The sequence below is a fragment of the Rhincodon typus genome, chromosome 23, assembly GCF_021869965.1.
Source record: "Rhincodon typus isolate 14 chromosome 23, sRhiTyp1.1, whole genome shotgun sequence".
Classification (NCBI taxonomy): domain Eukaryota; kingdom Metazoa; phylum Chordata; class Chondrichthyes; order Orectolobiformes; family Rhincodontidae; genus Rhincodon; species Rhincodon typus.
The window spans coordinates 44,398,582-44,418,160 of NC_063354.1; the positions used below are offsets into that span (position 1 = coordinate 44,398,582).

The following is a 19,579-nucleotide window of genomic DNA, read 5'->3' on the forward strand; positions in this document are numbered from 1 at the left end:
CGGGGGGGGAGAAGGGAGAGGACAGGGTGACAGAGAATGTAACAAGTAAGGCTAAAAGAAAGGGAAGGAATGGTTCACAATTTGAAGGCGTTGAACTTTATTAAGTCCAGAAGGCTGTTAAGTGAGGTGAAGATGAGATGTTATTCCTCCCGTTTGTGCTGTGGTTCACTGGAACACTGCAGCATCTTAAGTGTGCAGTCACTGGACCTAAAGGAATTCATTGCCCAAGAGGTATTTCGAAGATATTTGGGGGATTTGCTAACTATATATGCAAGTTTATTTCAATAAATATCATTCTGTCACTTTGAAGTATGAGGAAGATGCTTTGTTTTCAAATTCATTGAAAATATTGGCAGCATAATGAAGCCTGAAGTGAGTAAAGACCTATTGAACCTCTTTGATAGAATGAGAATTTCCAAGAAATATACAAGAAGCTCTGACATTAGTCAGTGTTGGTTAAAAATGCCCTTCATTTCTCCTGCTGTTTTCTATTAAATGCACAATCTGCTTGAGGCTCTTTAGACAGTGAGTCAGTCAGTTCATCTTTAGAATTTCCCAAATAATGCAATCCAAATTATATAACTGTTTCACCAGCAAGAGGCCATTCATTCTCTCAAGTCTGTTTTACCTGCTTCATTCTTTCTTTAAACTAATTCATGGGGTGTGGATGTCACTGGCTAGGCAGCATTTATTGCCCATCCCTAATTGCCCAGAGGGCAGTTCAGAGTCAACCACATTGCTGTGGGTCTGGAGTCATATGTAGGCCAGACCAGGTAAGGATGGCAGTTTCCTTCCCTAAAGGGCATTAGTGAAGCAGATGGGTTTTTCCCAACAATTGACACTGGATTCATGGCCATCATTAGACTCTTCATTCTAGCTCTTTTATCACTCATCAGATTTTATGAAATTATTGCCGATCTACAGTTTTCTTCCAACTTCTTACAGTAAAATCTATCAATCATAACTTTAAAATTGTCCCAGCATTCATACCATATTGGAGGAGAGAAGTCTACTTTTTCACTAGCCTGTGTAAAAAGGAGAGATCATTCTGAATGATTCAGCTCTAATATTAAGATTGTCCTCTTAGGTTTTTGACTCCCCAGTTGAAGACACATGACCAATATAAAAATCAGAGCGGAAGGAAGAAAAAGAGCAAGAATAGCCCATTCAGCCCCTCGAGCTTGCTCCATCATTCAGTAAGATCACATTTTATCTGATCCAGACCTCAACACATTCCTACTGCTTCCTCATATTGAATCATTTAGTTGAAACATTTATTGTATTCAAGGTAAAACTACAGTGAAAAGTGTGTACCTTCACCATACATGTGTGGCACCATTCGCATTAACTTAGAATAAGAAACAAAAAATAACTTGAGAGAGTCAAACTTTCCTTTCCACTGCTGCAGTCCTGCACCAGGCTTTCTAGCCCCTGCCATGCCTCCGCCAGAGTCCCACTGCATAAACCGAGACTCTATTATAGTTCACTGATCTGATCTCTACAGCTCAGAGGAAGTGAATTTCAATGAATCAATGTCTTCAGAGAAAGGTTTCTTCACGACCATCTTAAATGATAGTACACCTTATTCCAAAACAATGTCCCTTAATTCTAGATTCTCTGGCTGGTGCTCAGTTACGAGAGGCACAGTTTGATTCATGATAGTCAGCATGGATTTGTGAGGGGTAGATCATGCCTCACAAACCTTATTGAATTCTTTGAACAGGTGACCAAACACGTGGATGAAGGTACAACAGTGGATGTGGTATACATGGATTTAAGTAAGGCATTTGATAAGGTTCCCCATGGTAGGCTCATGCAGAAGGTAAGGAGGCATGGGATAGGGGGAAATGTGGCAGACTGGATTCAGAATTGGCTGACCCTTAGAAGACAAAGGGTGGTAGTGGACGGAAAATATTCAACATGGTGCTCAGTTACGAGTGGTGTACCACAAGGATCTGTTCTGGGTCCTCTTCTATTTGTGATTTTTGTAAATGATTTGGATGTAGGAGTGGAAGGGTGGATTAGTAAGTTTGCAGACGATACGAAGGTGGGTCGCGTTGTGGACAGCGCGGAGGGCTGTTCTAGGTTACAAAGGGACATTGATAGGACGCAGAGCTGGGCTGAGAAGTGGCAGATGGAGTTTAACCATGAAAAGTGTGAGGTGATTCATTTTGGAAGGACAAACTTGAAAGCAGAATACAGGGTTAACGGAAAGATTATTGGCAGTGTGGAGGAGCACAGTGATCTTGGGGTTCAAGTCCACAGTTCCCTGAAAGCTGCCACCCAGGTGGATAGAGTTGTTAAGAAGGCGTGTGGTGTGTTAGCTTTCATTAATAGAGGGATTGAGTTCAAGAGCCGTGAAGTAATGCTCCAGCTATACAAAAGCCTGGTTCGGCCACATCTGGAGTATTGTGTCCAGTTCTGGTCACCTCATTACAGGAAAGATGTGGAAGCGTTGGAAAAGGTGCAGAGGAGATTTACCAGGATGTTGCCTGGAATGGAGGAAAGGTCTTATGATGAAAGGTCGAGAGAGCTAGGGTTTTTCTCTTTAGAACGAAGAAAGATGAAGTGACTTGATAGAGATGTACAAAATGATCAGAGGTATAGATAGAGTGGACAGCCAGAGACTTTTTCCTAGGGTGGAGGTAGCTATTACGAGGGGGCATAGTTTTAAAGTCAGTGGAGGTAAATACAAGGGAGATGTCAGAGGTAGGTTCTTTACTCAGAAAGTGGTCAGGTCGTGGAATGCATTGCCGGAGAGGGTAATGGAGTCGGCCTCATTGGGGCATTTAAGCGGCTATTAGATAGGCATATGGATAATAGTATAAGGGTGGAGGTTAGATAGACCTTAGGATTAGGGTAAAAGTTTGGCACAACATCGTGGACCAAAGGGCCTGTACTGTTCTATGTTCTCGTCCTGACAAGTAGAAACATTCTTTCAGCATCTCCCCTGTAAACACTTGCAAAACTTTGCACATAAAAGTTCCAATAAAAAAACACCCCTCATTCTTCTGAACCCCAGTAAGTATATGCCTCATCTGCTCAACCTTTTCTGATAAGATGATCCCTAAATCTAAGTGGGGCTTCTCTGAACTTCCTCTAACGTATGTACGTCTCTCCTTAAATAAGAAGGCCTTATCCAGTGCTATAATGGTGCCTGTTCTTGGAAGGACCCGGTCATTTATAACTAGTTGAGGGTGCTCTTTCTTTGCATAGTGTTCACCTAACACTGAATGAACACAAAAACCATGCTCAAACAGTACATTCGCAGGATTCCTAATGCACTGACAAACTGCTAAGTCAAATGTCACCTTGGAATTATCTTGAATGATGGGTCAATATGTTGTTATGGCCTAAAGAGACTGCAGGTGTTAGGAAAAGCAATACTGCACATACATAACACCCAGTTAGATTTACCTATAGCCCAAGTAACTGAGCATGGGATGTTTTCTGCAGAGTCTGGGCTTCCATCCATATCCATTCCAGGCCCTCTTCTTTGGATCACAGAGACAATGGGAACGCAGGGTGCAATTTCATGTTGGAACACTGATGTGGTCTGGTACAACACTAGCTTTACAACCCACTCCATTCTGTTCTCCACTGAAAATAATGCCTTATTCTATTTGGGATGTAAAACTTGTATTTCATCCAATTACATTAATCAAACTCATAAGTAGGAAATCAAACTTATTCCCTGGGCTTCACTACGGCAAGATGCCTTTAAATTTTCCATGAAAATACTCAACTCAGAAACTGCAGCCGGAGTAGGTGGTGGATATGATTCTCAACCAGAACAGCGTTAGAGGTGTACTTTACTGCAGCACTGTACGTTCTCCCCATCTCTTGCCATCATTGAGTCACTGTCCATTTCTCTGCTTGGCAGTGGAATGAGGTGCTGAGCTAACTCAACATAAATTATCTTTGATCTACAGAGCAATTAAGGAAACCCTGGAATATATTCACTTGCCTCTTCAATCTGTCCAGAAACTATTTAGTCTCATGGAAAATTAAAGTACCTTAAAGTCTACCGACTGCTTCCAGTCCAGATCCTTTAAGGAATTAGTCAACAGTATTTGCTGATAGGTGTTTTTGGGGGGGTGGGGCCAGGGTTGGAGTTCATCTTAACTAATTTTGCTATCAAGACCCATGGCACACGGTCATATTACAATTATATCTCAGGATGTTCGTCATAGATCTCAATCTCTTCCAGTTGCTTTTCTCAGAGTTCAAATTTTGCATTCTTCCTCTAACTCGAGTCTTTGTTGTATTCCACATTGACTCTGTGGTCCTAAACTCAGCAACTACCCATATTTGTTTATTGCCTTTATCATAGTTAAACACTTTTTTTGCAATGCAATAATGTTTCAATGGCACAAATTACTTTAAACTCAGTAGAAGGTGGATGGTAAAGTTCTGTTTATGAAAGGGTAGCAGCAGAAAAAAGCCAGCACTTTGAAACTCAAGAGTTACCCCTGTCTCCCCACCAATTACTAAGGTCTCTGACCACCTGGTTAAGTAGGTGTATAAAAACACTGTTAGGGTTCAGTTTCATAGCCTGGATTTATACCAAAAATCATGATCAACTGAGTTCTCACCCTCTTGCTCCACCAGAGTGTTCAACTCACCATTATGTTCCCTGCACATCCCAGGCTAATTCATTCAAATGAAGGCAAGCAGTGTGATCATTGCAGAAAACATGGCACATCCGTATCCAGTGAGAGAGAAATGGTCTTGTAAGCCAACAAATATATCCAAGTTCTTTTTGTTTTCAGCGGTGTATTCCTTAGGATTGTTTTGGGATGTTAGCATCACTGACTTATTACCCATTCTTTCTGACGGCGAACCTCTTTCTTGAATCACTGCAGCCCATAGAGTCAGTATGGAAACAGACCCTTCAGTCCAACTTGTCCATGCCAACCAGATATCCTATATAAATCTAGTCCCACTTGGCCCATATCCATCTAAACTCTTCCTATTCATGAACTCATCCAGATGTCCTTTAAATGCTGTAATTGTACCAGCCTCCACCACTTCCTCTGGCAGCTCATTCCACACACGCACCACCATCTGCGTGAAAAAGTTTTCCCTTAAAAATCTTTCCCCTCTGATCTTAAAACAATGCCCTCTAGTTTTGGACTCCTCTACCCTGGGAAAATTACCTTGGCTATTCACCTTATCCATGCCCCTCATGATTTTATAAACTTCTATAAGGTCACCCCTCAGCTTCCCATGTTCCAGGGAAAAAAGCCTGATGGCATGATAAGGAAAAGTATTTTTGCATAACCAATGGTGAGGATCTGCAATGTGGTGCCAGACAGTGTGACAGAGGCATGTCAGGAAGATGCTCCCACAGTGTTGGGTAGTTCAGTTGCGCCCTCCATTCAGTCATTGTCAAGTGATCTTGCCAAAGACTGCAAGTGTCAATTGTATTGTTATTTTATTAATCATACATATATGTTAATGTTTTACAATATCTAGTGCCACTTGGAAACGTGACAGATTACATTGGCAAATCCAGGACAGCATCAAGAAACAACATCATCTCCTCGTGAGGATGGTGAAAATTCCTAGTTGAAACACTTGTGCGGTTTAATCTTTAAAATCATATTTTTAAAAACAAGAAAATTACTTCCAATACTAGTGCCTTACAGGTAGACTCATGACAATAGTTTGCTACATTGCTTGAACAGCACATGGATGTGGCTCATCTCAAACACTCCATCATCACATGGGCAAGACTTGAACAATCAGAGCTATGAAATTCCTCAGTTTGTACTTAGACCTCTGGATTGCCCAATTTCACTAGCCCTTAGATTTCCACACTGCGTGCCCACCACTCCACTCCCAGTCTGTAGTCTGTAATTACAAATTCACCGATACCCTCTCATCATATAACTAAAAAAAAAAATTCCTTTTGTTACAATAGTTAGATTTCTTTCCTACTTTGACGGTGTGTGCTGACCGTTTGCACTTCTGCATCATCTTTGAAACAGAAGTCGAGTGAGAAGCACTGACAATGTCTGGGCTGTTCCTTCAATCCAACATTTATTATAGATATTATTGCCCAAAAACCGAATCAATTTAAAACGGTACTCCTTAAGAAGAGGTCATAAGCTCAGAGCAGCCCACAGAGAGACAGAACTGACTCAGCACTGAATGACAGAACACCGGACACTGATATACTGTTGACAGTAACTCTCAGGAAAGTGAATGTCACCATAGTACCAGAGCCACCATAGGCTGCTCCCTCATTAGAGACATGTGACTGGCGGTGAGATTAACTGGAGGGTCACGATGCCTCAGGCGAAGGAGAGAGGTTGACGTGGGTCCTTCACCATGACCTCAGCCAGCAACCCCGCGAGGGTATTGAAGATAGCATTAGAGAAGCCCTAACCAGCCAGGTGTGTCAGCTTCTGCAGTCTGACCCCGAGGACAGAGACTCCAAATGATTCCAAAGCATCACGAGCCCACTGAACGCAATAGAAATTAAACAACTTTAAATGATTTTAATGCATTAAAATGGGACAGAACCATCCCTCCATCATAAAGTGGTTTAGTTATTAAGCTGAGCCCCTGCAGCTTATTCAGTTCACAACATTTGTACAGAGAATTACAATAAAATCCCCCGCAGCAAACAGACATTTATGATTGTGCTGCTTTATCACACTCAACATGAAGAATCTAATGAAAATATACTTCTTTGTAGTAATTCATTCCATAAGATTTAACTTCTCTCAGTACATTGTTTTCTTGTGGTAGTCCACACCTTAACTGTTGATTTGGAAGGAAAAGGAATTAGAATAGAGTCTATTAGAAAATAATATTTCATTTCAGAATTACAAAGCAGTGAGCTCGAAGAGAATCTAAATGACAAGAGACATCAAGAATGAAAGAAAGAACAAGAGGGAGAAAGGGTAGGAAAGAGAGAGAAGACAGAGAGAGCGCAAATCTCTCAGTCTGAAAAGTAAACGAATGCTCTGGTATTAATTTTCTAGTGCAGCTTTTAGGGTTAAGATTTTACATTCAATGATACACTCCCTCCACTAGTTAAAACTGAGAACAAGTGTCCCAGGTCAAGACAAATTCATCACATACCTTAAAAAAGGATTAACTGTTTGCTATAGCTCAGTGCATGTTGAAAAACTGGATATTATATTTATTTTAAAAAATGCTTCCTTTTGCCTTCCTCTTGTATCCTGCCCAAGTCTGATGATTAGTTCAAACTAGTTTAAGTCTACCATGGCACATTCAGCAAGAACATAAATCGAGAGAGAGAGACAGAGAAATCCAGGCAGACAGACAGACCGAGACCAGTGAGATTAGAAACAGAACAGGGCAGAGGTGCGGATCGCTGAGTATGATCCATACAATTACCTAGAGGCAAAATTCAGCATCAATATCAGAAACTAGTTCAAAGTTACACTATTGCACCTACTACACAGTGAAGTGCTTAGGAAAAGTGACAAGCAAGTGACACAACATGAATTGGAACACAAACCATTTCTGAACTGTCAATACCACAGGAATATCCCGGAACTAAATTATTCAGGAGTAAAAATTAATGGGGATATGAAGCCAATGTTTTTGTAACTGATACAGAGTATTGAAGTTGGTTGGCTCGCCGAGCTGGTTTGTTGTTCTGCAGACGTTTCGTTACCATGCTTGGTAACATCCTCAGTGCAGCCTCTGATGAAGCGTTGGTGTGTTTTCCCGCCTGGTTTTTAAACTCTGGGGTCCATTGCGATGGATTGCCTCACTTCCAGGTTTCCTCTGTAGTGGAATATATATGGGGTCGAGTTCAATGTGTTTGTTAATAGCCTGCTTCGTGGAGTGCCATGCTTCCAGGAATTCTCGTGCTTGTCTCTGCCTAGCCTGTCCCAGGATCTTGGTGTTGTCCCAGTCGAAATCGTGGTTCTCCTCGTCCATGTGGATTGAGATGAGTGAGTATTGGTCGTGTCTTTTTGTAGCCAGTTGGTGTTCATGTACACTTGTTGTTAGTTTCCTTCCTGTTTGTCCAATGTCGTGTTTCTTGCAGTCTCTGCAGGGGATCTTGGAGATGACATTGGTCCTGTCCATGGCGGGGAGTGGGTCTTTAGTTCTGGTGAGCACTCGTCGTCGGGTTGATGTGGGCTTGTGTGCCACTCTGATGCCCAGCGGTCGTAGAAGTCTTGTGGTGAGTTCTGACAGGTTCCTGATGTAGGGTAGTGTGATGTGTGTGTCGGGGCGTGTAGAATCTTTCTGATGCTGTTCGTGTAGGCATCTTCTGACCCAGTTCTTTGGATATCCATTATCCTTGAACACTTGGAAGAGGTATTCCTCCTCCTCTTGGCGTAGTTCCGTGTTGCTGCAGTGTGTTGTTGCCCTTTTAAATAGTGTTCGCACGCAGCTTCGTTTGTGCGTGCTGGGATGGTTACTATTGAAGTTCAGTACCTGGCCTGTGTGTGGGGCTTTTCGGTGTATTGAGGATGTTACCAAGTATGGTAACGAAACGTCTGCGGAACAACAAACCAGCTCGGCAAGCCAACCAATCTCAACACCCACAACCCGAGCTACAGATCTACTCCAAAACCTTAGTGATACAGAGTATTACAAAATATTATAATATTTTGTGACTATATCTTTAAATTTGTGGTTCATAAACTGGGGCCATTGGCCCTGTTCTGAAGTCACCTAACAGTAAGTCTGAGACAGTTGATTGTTTGAGATCAAAGGAACGTCTCGACTGATTAACTCAGAAGAAGGTGCAAGATATTCACGCTTGGAGGCAATGGCAGGAGCCTGAGTCTCCCAAAGTTCTAGAAAGGTACTGACGGAACAGCTGTACTGCAACTGCCCATTTATTTCTAAGATGAAAGGGAGTCGGGCTCTCGACAATAGCCAACTAGTATTTCCACCTGCATACCAGGCCGAAACATTTCACACTGTCATTAGGAAATAGGCAAAGGAAGCCAAATTTTGAACTTAGCTTACAGACCACCCTACAAGTCAATGGACTTCAGACAACAGTTCTGTACAATCAGTAGAGATTAAAGGCCATTTGACTTTACAAGCCATCACAGTAGATGCAAATTGCAGACTGTCTCTAGCCAAAGGAACACATCCTGTGACATTCTAGGAGATTTGTTCTGGTGTGGCCAAGAGAAAAAAAAAATCATTAGAATCGGCTTTACTGTTGGTGACCTTCTGAAACTCTGAAAATTAAGGACAGACGGTCACTTGAAGTTACTCCTCAGTGAAACAGAAATATGGGAACCATTGGAATCTGGAAACAACTGTGCACCAATTGCTAAAAAGACCAACCGTGGATAGTGTGATGAGTGTAAAAGAGGAATGTAACTTTCTGATGTTTAAAATACAAGTTGCCTGCAGAAATAAAACAGTGTTTTAGTCAACAGTGCTTTTTCTAGTTATTTTGTTACAGTCAAGGTTTTAAAACAGAACCTTAAAGTGCCAATCTCAGTTCTAATTGCTTTTCAAAAGCGTTAATCTCTGCAGAGACTGTAATGCTATATTGACAATAAAAAGTGAAATCAGTGATTTACAGACACTAAAAGGAACTGGCATCAGTTGTCCCAATTTTTAAAGGTAACCTCACTTATTCAACATGGTCACTGGCCCTTTAATCTTGACAAACCAGCTAAGATTGCAACCAGCATCTCAATCAGTCATAAGAATATTCAGACAGTGTGTGAAAGCAGGTAAGGTGGCACCTGTGCAATACAACCTGTCGCTGACTTCAGGCTTAAAAAATGAACAACTAGTGGCTCAGGTATATGCATCTTCTGGATCCAAGTTGGATTGGGTGAGAGTTCTGTTGGCTGTGTCTTGTACTCTAAATAGCGTGGTGTATTGAAGGTAGTTTGTTTGCAAATATTTCTGGTTTCGGAGTAACTCTTGTATTTTTTCCCAATGCAGGTTATTTTGGACTATGAATATGCTGTGTTTTTGAAGTGAATCTCTTAAAACTTCAGCCACTTTACCAATTCAGTTTGTGCAGACAGCCAAATCAGACATGCCCCAGTAACTACAGCAAAAAAAAAAAAAAAAATTGCAGGTTGTTGTCCCACTTTCCCACCAAGACAGGATAGCAGTGTACTGAAAACCTCAGTTGCAGGAGACTTGGATTTTACCCTGTTTAAAACAAAGGGTCGAACAAAGCCCAAAGCACGACTAACTAGTACGGACTCTCTCAGTCAATTAGCATTATTGCAAAATCCTTCATATCTGTAGAGGAATGGTCATCTAATCTGGCTAAAACAACACAAACCCAAAGCCTGAATCCCTGATTATGCCCCTCCTCTAAAAAGCCTAATGCTCAACGGCAGACCAATTTCTGATCTCCTTCCCTCCCAACACTAGTTTAGGAGCTTTGCCTTGAACATTTCTGCTTTGTCATTGGTGCTGGTCTTTATCCCTTAGACTCACTCTCAGCCTGCAAATACTGCAGCAGCTTTTGTCAAGAGCAAAAACTGAAGGTGATTCCTCTCAAACGCTGCTGCATCATGGGCCATGCACTTTGTAAAGCTCCACAGAGATGCTGCCATGCTCATGCAGGGAGGGGTGGATGCAAAATATGTGGTTTATACATTTCCGAATCCAGTTCCAAAGTCCTATGACACAACCATACTAGTACATACTAAGAGGGCAGGGACAGGAAAATCCCCACAATAGTGGGAAAAGGACTCGCTCGGAAACTGTTAAAAACAGCTACTTCCACCATTCGAGATACAAGATTGAGAGGTCAGTGATACAAAGAATCAAAATTAAAGGTTTAGAACTTGATTTGGAGCCAGGACGCCCCAGGTTTAAGTCCTACCTGCCTCAGAGATGTGTAATACCATCTCTGAACAGAATGATTAGAAAATATTGAGAATTTGATTGGTAGCTGGGTTCAATTTCTAGGACAGACAACAATCAGTTACAATTTCACAACTTGGACTGCAGAGGTTTCAGATATTTGTAGAATGACTCGTGAACCTAGGAAGAAGACGAAACACATCATCAGTCCTTAAAAACCAGACTTCAAACTCTCTTTTGTTCACACAATCACTGGTGAATTCTCACTAATAACATTCAACACACTCCTAGCAAATCAAGACCCTGGGGACCCACCATAACTCCAAACAGATAGATAAGACCTCAGGGCTGATGGTGCTCCTGCCTCTGACCCAGAGGTTTGGATTCCAGTCCCAGCTGCCACAAAAGTGTTGTGGCATTTCCAAACAGGCTGATTTAAAATGAACTTTAAACCCACAGTCAGGAGTTATCCATACTGTCAAATAGCATACCTATATCATGGTCTCACAAATATTGAGCTTTCTATAATACACATGTAAGGAAACAGAATTCCTGAACTCCACTGCATTGGTCTTTGGTGCATGGGATGGAATGGACCTGCGTTTCAGTCAGGGAAAGGATGACTGGATGCCTAGTAAAAGTCCCTTTATGGAGGTTTATTGAGAGATTGTTCCCACAGGCCACAGACAATAAGGGGACATTTGAGAGGCTTGCTTAAAAAAAATGAATTAAAGGCAGAGGCACGAAGAAACATTCTCACACCTAGGCCAGTCAGGACATGGAAATCTCAGCCGCAAATTGTTGTTGAAGTCAAGTCCAAAAGAGAGTGGAATATTAAAGGGGAAGAATGGGATTAGCCTACATGGCAGATGAAGAAAGGCACTAATGTCCTGATGGGCTGAAACATTTATCATCCTGTCCCTGCAAAGGTTCTGGGAGTCCCAACTGACCGATTAAAAATCAATCTCCCACTACAGCCACAAGTTAACAGGTCTGAGTGGGACAGCCAACTAGAGTGGACTGGGTCTTAAAATAGTGATGAGTTTGGCTGCCTCAATCTGGAGCTAAATTTAGACAAAGCCCCAATATGACAACCCACTGTTCTAACAACTATCAACCCCACCAATGGAGAAATTCCAATATGCCTGACTGATCATCAACCTGCTAGGCTTACTTACCTCAGTTTTATTTAGAGGAGATCTCTTTGCCCACTCAAACATGTGCTCATAAACATTCCCATCGTAACGCCCAAGCACTGATGCAAGAACTGCATCAGGGTAGTCAAAGGCATCGACAAGAGCAACGGCATTGGGTCGGATCACAGCAAGTAGCTCCTTCACACGCTGGTGAACCTGGGAAATCTGCAGGTCATTCAGGATCCCAGCCTGTACAGGACAACAGCATGTTATAAATTGCACTCTAGCACAGCCCTGGAGATACAACACTGGCCAACTCTGCCTGTGGTCCAGCAAAAGCCTATGTTTCAGCTAGTTGCTCCCAGACCAAGCTGACATACCTTCCTCTGTGTAATAACATTCCAGTCTGGAATTTCATGTTGTATGATGGTGAGGCAGCTTCTAAGCTGTCCCTCCAACCATATATGGTCAACAGTCAGTAACAAACCTTGAGCAACTTTACCTTTAAAAGGAACTCAAAATTATGATAAATTTAATTGGACTCAAAAACACGGCAGTGTCACAGAGGTGAACTGATCATAGAATTAGAGAGTGTTCCCAAATGCTGGGAAAACAACCTAATAAGAATGGTGTTACAGCAGAAGAAGTGCCAGTTAGATAACAGATAATCGAACGCAAGCACAAAGGTGCAAGCTGCCTCCTATTTTAAAGTCATGTATATACGTTGATAGAAAATTGAATCAAAGTTGAATAACAAAATTACAGTAATTGGGAAGCTTAGAGGTCAAGATGAGGATACTGCGGTTTCTTTGGAATCCAGGCTGCAGGATGAAATGTTGGAACTATATATATGGGAATTTAGAAGTTCGAGAGTTCACCCTATTGAAATAAGTAACATTTGAGAGGGCTCAACAGTGTAGAGAATTACAGAAAATTTTCCCTCGTTGGGGAGTCTGGAACTGGGGTGGAGGCACAGGTTTGGAATAAGACATGCTCACTCAAGGAAAAGACAGACTTTTGATCAAAGGAATCAAAAACAATGGGGATTAGGCAGGGACACAGACTGGAGGTGAAGATCATATCGGCCGTAATCTTATCAAAGTGAGCGAGCAGTCTCAAGGGGACTAAATGGCATTCCCCTGAGCCTGTTTCTTACGTTAAAACAGATATGGTACTCGCACTACTAGTGGACAAAAGATGTAATAACAGCATGCCAACACTACGTAGGCATCTTCCATTATAAATATTGACAACTGAATCTATAATAGAAAAGTCAATATTGGAGATGTTACAGATCCATATTTTAATGGATCATATATATAGGATGGTAATGGTAATTGGAGCAAATGCTAAGATTTTCAATGAACATCAGAGCCCGGATAGCTCAGTCGGTAGAGCATCAGACTTTTAATCTGAGGGTCCAGGGTTCAAGTCCCTGTTTGGGTGCTGCTTTGGGGCGGCACGGTGGCTCAGTGGTTAGCACTGCTGCCTCGCAGTGCCAGGGACCCGGGTTCAATTCCACCCTCGGGCGACTGTCTGTGTGGGTTTCCTCCGGGTGCTCCAGTTTCCTCCCACAGTCAAAAGATGTGCAGGCTAGGTGGATTGGCCAGGCTAAATTGCCCGTAGTGTTCAGGGATGTGTAGATTAGTGGGTTATAGCGGGGTGGGTCTGGGTGGGATGCTTTGATGTTTGGTGTGGACTGGTTGGGCCAAAGGGCCTGTTTCTACACTGTAGGGATTCAATGATTCTCTGAAAATTGGATCTCAATCTCTTGCTCCATTCTCATTGCATCCTCCCTCAGTCTGTTTTTGGACTTTGCAAAAGGCATCGTATTATGACATATTATGAACAAGATGTGATTCCAGCCCCTTTTAAGTTCCCACAGAGACTGACATACTGCACAATGACTCTAGTGGTGTTGGTAAAGTCTTTACATCTATACAACCAAGGCTACGATTTAGCATCTACTTACATGCAGGAAATCTCCGGAGTTCTTACTAATTCCATACAGCGCGTACATCAGGCACAGAGTGCTAAGGACATCGTAGATCGCAGCGTCCGTGATCTCAGACAACTTGGCTGCAAACAGCTTCACCACCACGTAGTGGCAATGAGCCTAAGGGAGGGGAGAACAGGAGCAATTAAACAAACACACGCTGTGGAACAGCCTACACAAAAAGAAATAAGACACAGAACACGATTAGGCAAGAGTAAAAGGATGGGGTTTCTGAACTGAAAGGGCAGTACAACCCTCCTTTTGCACAATGTGTAAGGGGTGCCACCACCTTGCCCGACACAAGTATTTAAACATATACTTCCAGTTCATCCCCAATCAAATAACGCCAATGAAAGCAAGCGCAAAGCATCCAGCGTTGTGCAGCTTGAGCTTAGCGTTAGGCCTCAATACATGCTTACAATCATTATCCAGTCCGAAGTCTAACAGTACACTCAGCAGTGACGAGCCTGACATCACCTCTTGGCTTCGTAAAGCGATTGCCATTTTAAAAAAAACGCACGGACAGTCTATAAAGTTCTGCTGTGGTTCAGTGTGCCAGGTACAGGCATCCTGATTCACATCAACCCAGAAGGAAGGGAGTCACAGTCCAGCACAAACGAGGGAAAGCGGAAATTTACCTTCGAAAGAAAGAGGGATGGACTGGGTATGGGGAGACAGGTAAGGGAGGAAAGGTAAAATCAACTTTTCCTCAGAAGAGGAGGCAACCTTCTAAACAAGAGCGACTCACTCCTGATGCTCTGACCAGGTCAATAGATGTGCTGTTCCAGGCTTCCTCTTTATTCTTCCTGTGTCCCAGCTCCATGCGATAATTCCGTGCAGCTGCCTCAACCAGGCTGGGAAGCACAGGAGGAGGGATGAGTAAGATGAATGATTACACAAGGCATGGACAGGCAGACTGTATAACAGATACTTTGCAAGTCTAGAGTCTCAAGCCTGACCTCTGGATGCTGGAGGTGGTTAGGGAGGAGTGTTAGTTTCACACACTCATCTCTGCTTTGTTGGGCTAAGACAAACAGAACACAGATTTTGCAAAAAAAAACTTCAAACTATACATTTCTCACAGGACAAAGCTGACTTTCAGGATTGGTCAGATGTAACGTGGATTAAGTGAAGGGCCAGGGCTGATGGTGCTGGCCACATGTAAGCCGGGAAGGATTGACCGGCATGTTTTTACAATCATTCTCTTGCTTGAAGAGAAAAGGGAGCAATGGTAAAACAAAAATGGTCTTGCGATCAACCAAGACACTGGATAATGTATTTGCTGCTCACAATGGCATCTCCCTTACACTGGCAAGACCAAGAGCTTTGTGGAATACTTCCTCTCTGTCCGGATGAAGGTTTATAGGAATGACCCCAACCGAGGGATATGGGCCAAATGCTGGCAAATGGGGTATATTTAGGATATCTGGTCGGCTTGGACAAGTTGGACTGAAGGGCCTGTTTCCGTGCTGTGTATCTCTATGACTCTATGACTCTTCCAGTTGCTTGTGATTTCGATAAACCACCTTGCTCCCATTCTAAAATTTCCATCCTGGGCCTGTTACAGTATTCCTACTAAACACAATGTAAGCTGGAGGAACACCACCTCATTTCCCATTTAGACAGAGTTCAGGACTTAATATTGAGTCTCACTTCACAGTATCCCCACAAATGCTACCCGAACTACTCGGTTTCTCCAGAAGTTGAAGAACTTTGGGTGGCCTCTGTTGGAGAAGGAAACTTTAGGAGAGATCTAATAAAAGTGTTAAAAAGCACAAGAGTGTGGATAGTGAGAAACCAGTTGCGTTGTTGAAGAATCAAGTACAAGAGGGTACAAATTGGCAAAAGTCAATGGTGATGGGAGAAAAAGGTTCTAACTGGTTAAGGTCTGGAATCCACTGAGAGCGTGGTGGAGGCAGGGTTAGTTTGAGTTTTCAAAGAGAGAGTTGGATAGTTTTATGAGTTGGCAGAATGTGCATGGCTACAGGGAGAAGCCAGGGAAGTGGCATGAGGTGTTAGCAGAACCAGGACAGAATGATGGGCCAAAAGGTGTGCTGTAACCATTCTGTTACTGAGGACTGAGTGACTGATGGAGAAATTGGTGAAATGAGCTAATCAGAGGGAGCTGGTATAGATCTGCAAATGTTAAGGCATGTTGGATAAACTTGTCTGAATGCTTTTAAGAGGTTACCAAGTGGTGGATAAACAAGACCTATGGATGTTATTTTTAGAAGCTGCTTCCAGATGGCAATCGGAAGGCGAACTAGATAGAGTTTTACAACAATTGACAGTGGCTACATGACTGGCAGTAAGGTAACCTCTCTTTTAATTCCAGATTTTTATTGAATTCAGATTTCACCACCTGCTGCGGTGGGATTTGAATGCTTGCCCAAGAACATTAGCGAGCACTTCTGTATTACTAGCCCAGTGACAATACCAGAATGCTACTATCTGCGCTGAGTGATTTTCCAACGAACTGACTCACTGCAACAAATTTTGGAGGGAGTTGTGCAGAAGTCAGATCCTCTTTTTATGACCTATAGGTGTGAAGCTGGAAAAGCACAGCCAGTCAGACAGCAAATTCTTCATCATGGCTGGGAATGAGGAGGGGAACCCAGAAATAAATAGAAGCCGGGGCGGTGGGGGGCGGGGGGGTGAGATGGTGATAGGTGGATGCAGGTAGGGGGTTATTGTGATTGGTCCATGGGAAGGGTGCAGCAGATAGGTGAGTAGGAAGATGGACAGGTTAGGTCAGGTCAGGTCAGGAGGGGGAGGGCTGGACATGGGTTAAGGCTGGGGTGGAGGGATTTTGAAGCTGGTGAAGTCTATGTTAAGGCCCCTGGGCTATATTTTTCCAAGGCAAAATATCAGGTGTTGTTCTTCCAGTTTACGTTTGGCCTCACTCTGACAGTGGAGGTAGCCACAGATGGACATGTTGGGAGGGGGAATTCCATCCATTTTAATTCCCTCTCTTTGAACCTTCTGGAGTTTCAAACTCTAACTCAGAGGGTCGCAGATGTCAGGCAATTACCCAGTGGCAATGTATATTTCCCAGACAGGTTCCACATAATACGTCAGGGCTTCCGAGGGGCAGGAGAGGAGGGTGATCTCAGACTATCCAAAAAAATGAGAGCCAACAATTGGACAAGAATACAAATCTATGGAATTGACAACAATCCTTTGATGTGGGAATGGAATTGGTTAAAACAGAAGCGACAGAAAGCAGGAAGTTAAAAGACGGGACTAGTGGTATCCTGCAGGGATTGGCACTGGGGACTCAGTTTTCTGCCATATTGATCAACAATTCAGATGAACCAAAAGAATAAAAATAACATCCCAAAGGGCTCGAAAGTGATAATGCTCTGATCCTGGACCATCACTCCCCTACAAAAAGGTACGACAAACACAGACAATCTGAATTGGAAAACCTGGCCAGGTTACCAAAGTTCTCCTCCATGGTACTCACTTAGCTGCTCGCAATTGGTATGCTTCCACTAGCCTGCTGATGTCATTAATGTCCATCACCATTGGCCGACTGGCCACCTGCTGGGGCTGGATGTGGCCGCACAGGTCATTCAGATACGCGACGGTGCCCAATAGCTTCTGACCAGACTTAGCCTGAGTATAACTCTTGAATAAGTACCTGCAACGCACCAGGAAACAGATAATCCATCACTAGCAACCCAGATGAAGAAAGCACTAAGCGTCAAAATAGTGCAAAGGGAGAGAAAAAGAAATTAGCAGAGCACTGGATCATACCATACAGGAGGTGGTCATTCGGCCTTCAATGCCGGTGTCAGCTCTTTGAAAGAGCTAACTAATAGCTCCATTCCTCAGCCCAGTGAGGTTCCTGCACAGTATCACCCTGGTGCCAAGCACAAGCTGATTCCTTACTGCCATGTGTAGGAAAAGCACTCCTTTATGAAGCAATATGAGTGCTGTAATCGTTAGGATAGTGGGCAACTGACTGCCTACACATCACATACTCAATCACTGCAGCAGCCAGCTAAGATCACAGGGCAATGAGTGAATCCTGCATCAGAAGACTGAAGACTCACAAGTGAAGCACAAAGCAAAACAAACTTCATATTAGTACTCAGGTTGCAGCGTGCAGAGTGGCAGTGAGGGGGAAACAGGATATGCAGTGATACTGGACACAATCCATATGTTCACAACTGCAGACTGGCAAGTTGAGATGACTTGGGTTAGTAGAACAACAGGTTAAAAAAATCTATGAGCAGTTCTACAAGAATTATAACGTTGTGACAAGGTGAAACTAAAGCTTCAAGTTTAAGATCTGCCACTGGCTATTTCTTCTAAATGATTAAGAACCTGACTGTGGCAATATGTAACAACTTCTCTCTACAGATGCTGCTGGACATGCAAAACTCCTCCAGCACTTCCGTTTTTATCACATTGCTAACATCCTCAGTATCTTGCTTTTGATACATAGCAATCCCCTGGCCCAAGCTGCTCAAACCTGTACTGGGCTTCCATTGATCTGAAGATTTCTCAACTTCCTGAGACCAAGAGATTGTATTTTGACTTGGGATTTATCTAACAGCGAGACAACAACGCAGAACATCCCACTGTAGGGCATGACAAGACAAACCTGGGAATTACAAATAAGCAGGGAGGACTCAATTGCCTGAGTTATGGAGAACAATCAACCATCAGGCACAGGTATAGACAGTGCTTGAGGTACAGTGACAAATGAGACAATCTCATTACTCTCAACAACTCTGAGATGTGAAGGTGGGATGAGGGTATAATTGCCTAGGAGATGGCACCAGTGGAGTGGAACAATTGCAAAATTGCACAATTTTAAAAACCACAGGATTGAGTGGGAGACTTGCATTTATGTAATGCCATTCTCAACCCTGGCAATACATGAAGCACACAGTCTGATACACTTCAGTCAGAGCAGCTGATTCCTTACCTTGCTGTCTGCAGCATCATGACAGTGTTCTCTCCTTCGTATGTGCAGCTGGGTGAGAACGTGACGTAAATATCTGGGAGACCACTGGACTGTGAGTACCCATGACCACCACAAGCCATTCGACATTCCTCAATGCCGGCACTGGCTACCCAGCTGGTGAAGGCTTTCAAGCCCGCAGACAGGGCATGGAGCTGGAATCAGACAATAACGATGAGCACAGCAATTGGAAAATTGCCAGAGTGCGGAAGGCAATCAAATACAAATTTGGGAGCCATAGAAATTACAATGTCCTTAAAAGCTCCGAGTTATCTGAGCATTGCATTCAGTGCTGAGAAGTTAACTTTAGGAAGTGATCCAGGATACTTGATGCAGGAAACAAACAGGCCACATGAAGTCAATGCTCCCTTTAATTTGGGTGTGTGCATTACTGTGTTGTGATTTCAAAAGGAAGCAGAAAGTCAGCTGATTGCAACAGAAATGAAAGGCAACAGTCGCTGTAATCTAAGTTAACAGTGGAACAGCACAAGGGACAGAAAGGTGTCCTCCATTTCCTAAATATCAATTAGCGAAGACATTGCACACCCAATATCAACATATCCCTGGTACTGAGATAACAAGGTGTACAGCTGGATGAACAGAGCAGGCCAAACAGCATCAGAGGAGCAGGAAGGCTGACGTTTCGGGCCTAGACCCTTCTTCAGAAAAATGAAA

General features: G+C 43.1%; 1 protein-coding gene and 1 non-coding gene across 6 annotated transcripts in view; one reads left to right on the plus strand and one right to left on the minus strand.

Annotated features, from left to right (window-relative positions):
- Nucleotides 1-5,420: 5,420 nt before the first annotated feature.
- acox1 (acyl-CoA oxidase 1, palmitoyl) overlaps nucleotides 5,421-19,579 on the minus strand; it is a 30,360-nt gene continuing 16,201 nt past the window's right edge. For 2 of the 5 annotated variants that reach the window (XM_048610767.1, XM_048610768.1), the window contains exons 7-12: nucleotides 18,869-19,059; nucleotides 17,396-17,572; nucleotides 14,678-14,783; nucleotides 13,906-14,049; nucleotides 11,976-12,182; nucleotides 5,421-6,470 (exon numbers count right to left, since the gene is read on the minus strand). In XM_048610767.1, coding sequence (XP_048466724.1) covers nucleotides 6,390-6,470; nucleotides 11,976-12,182; nucleotides 13,906-14,049; nucleotides 14,678-14,783; nucleotides 17,396-17,572; nucleotides 18,869-19,059 — 906 coding nt within the window. In that variant the 3' untranslated portion in view covers nucleotides 5,421-6,389. Of the gene's footprint in view, nucleotides 10,978-11,975; nucleotides 12,183-13,905; nucleotides 14,050-14,677; nucleotides 14,784-17,395; nucleotides 17,573-18,868; nucleotides 19,060-19,579 lie in introns of all 5 variants that reach the window. The other 3 variants (XM_048610769.1, XM_020533161.2, XR_007264552.1) reach the window with 2 other exon arrangements.
- trnak-uuu lies at nucleotides 13,307-13,379 on the plus strand. Its single transcript has one exon. It is a non-coding gene; the product is annotated as a tRNA-Lys (tRNA).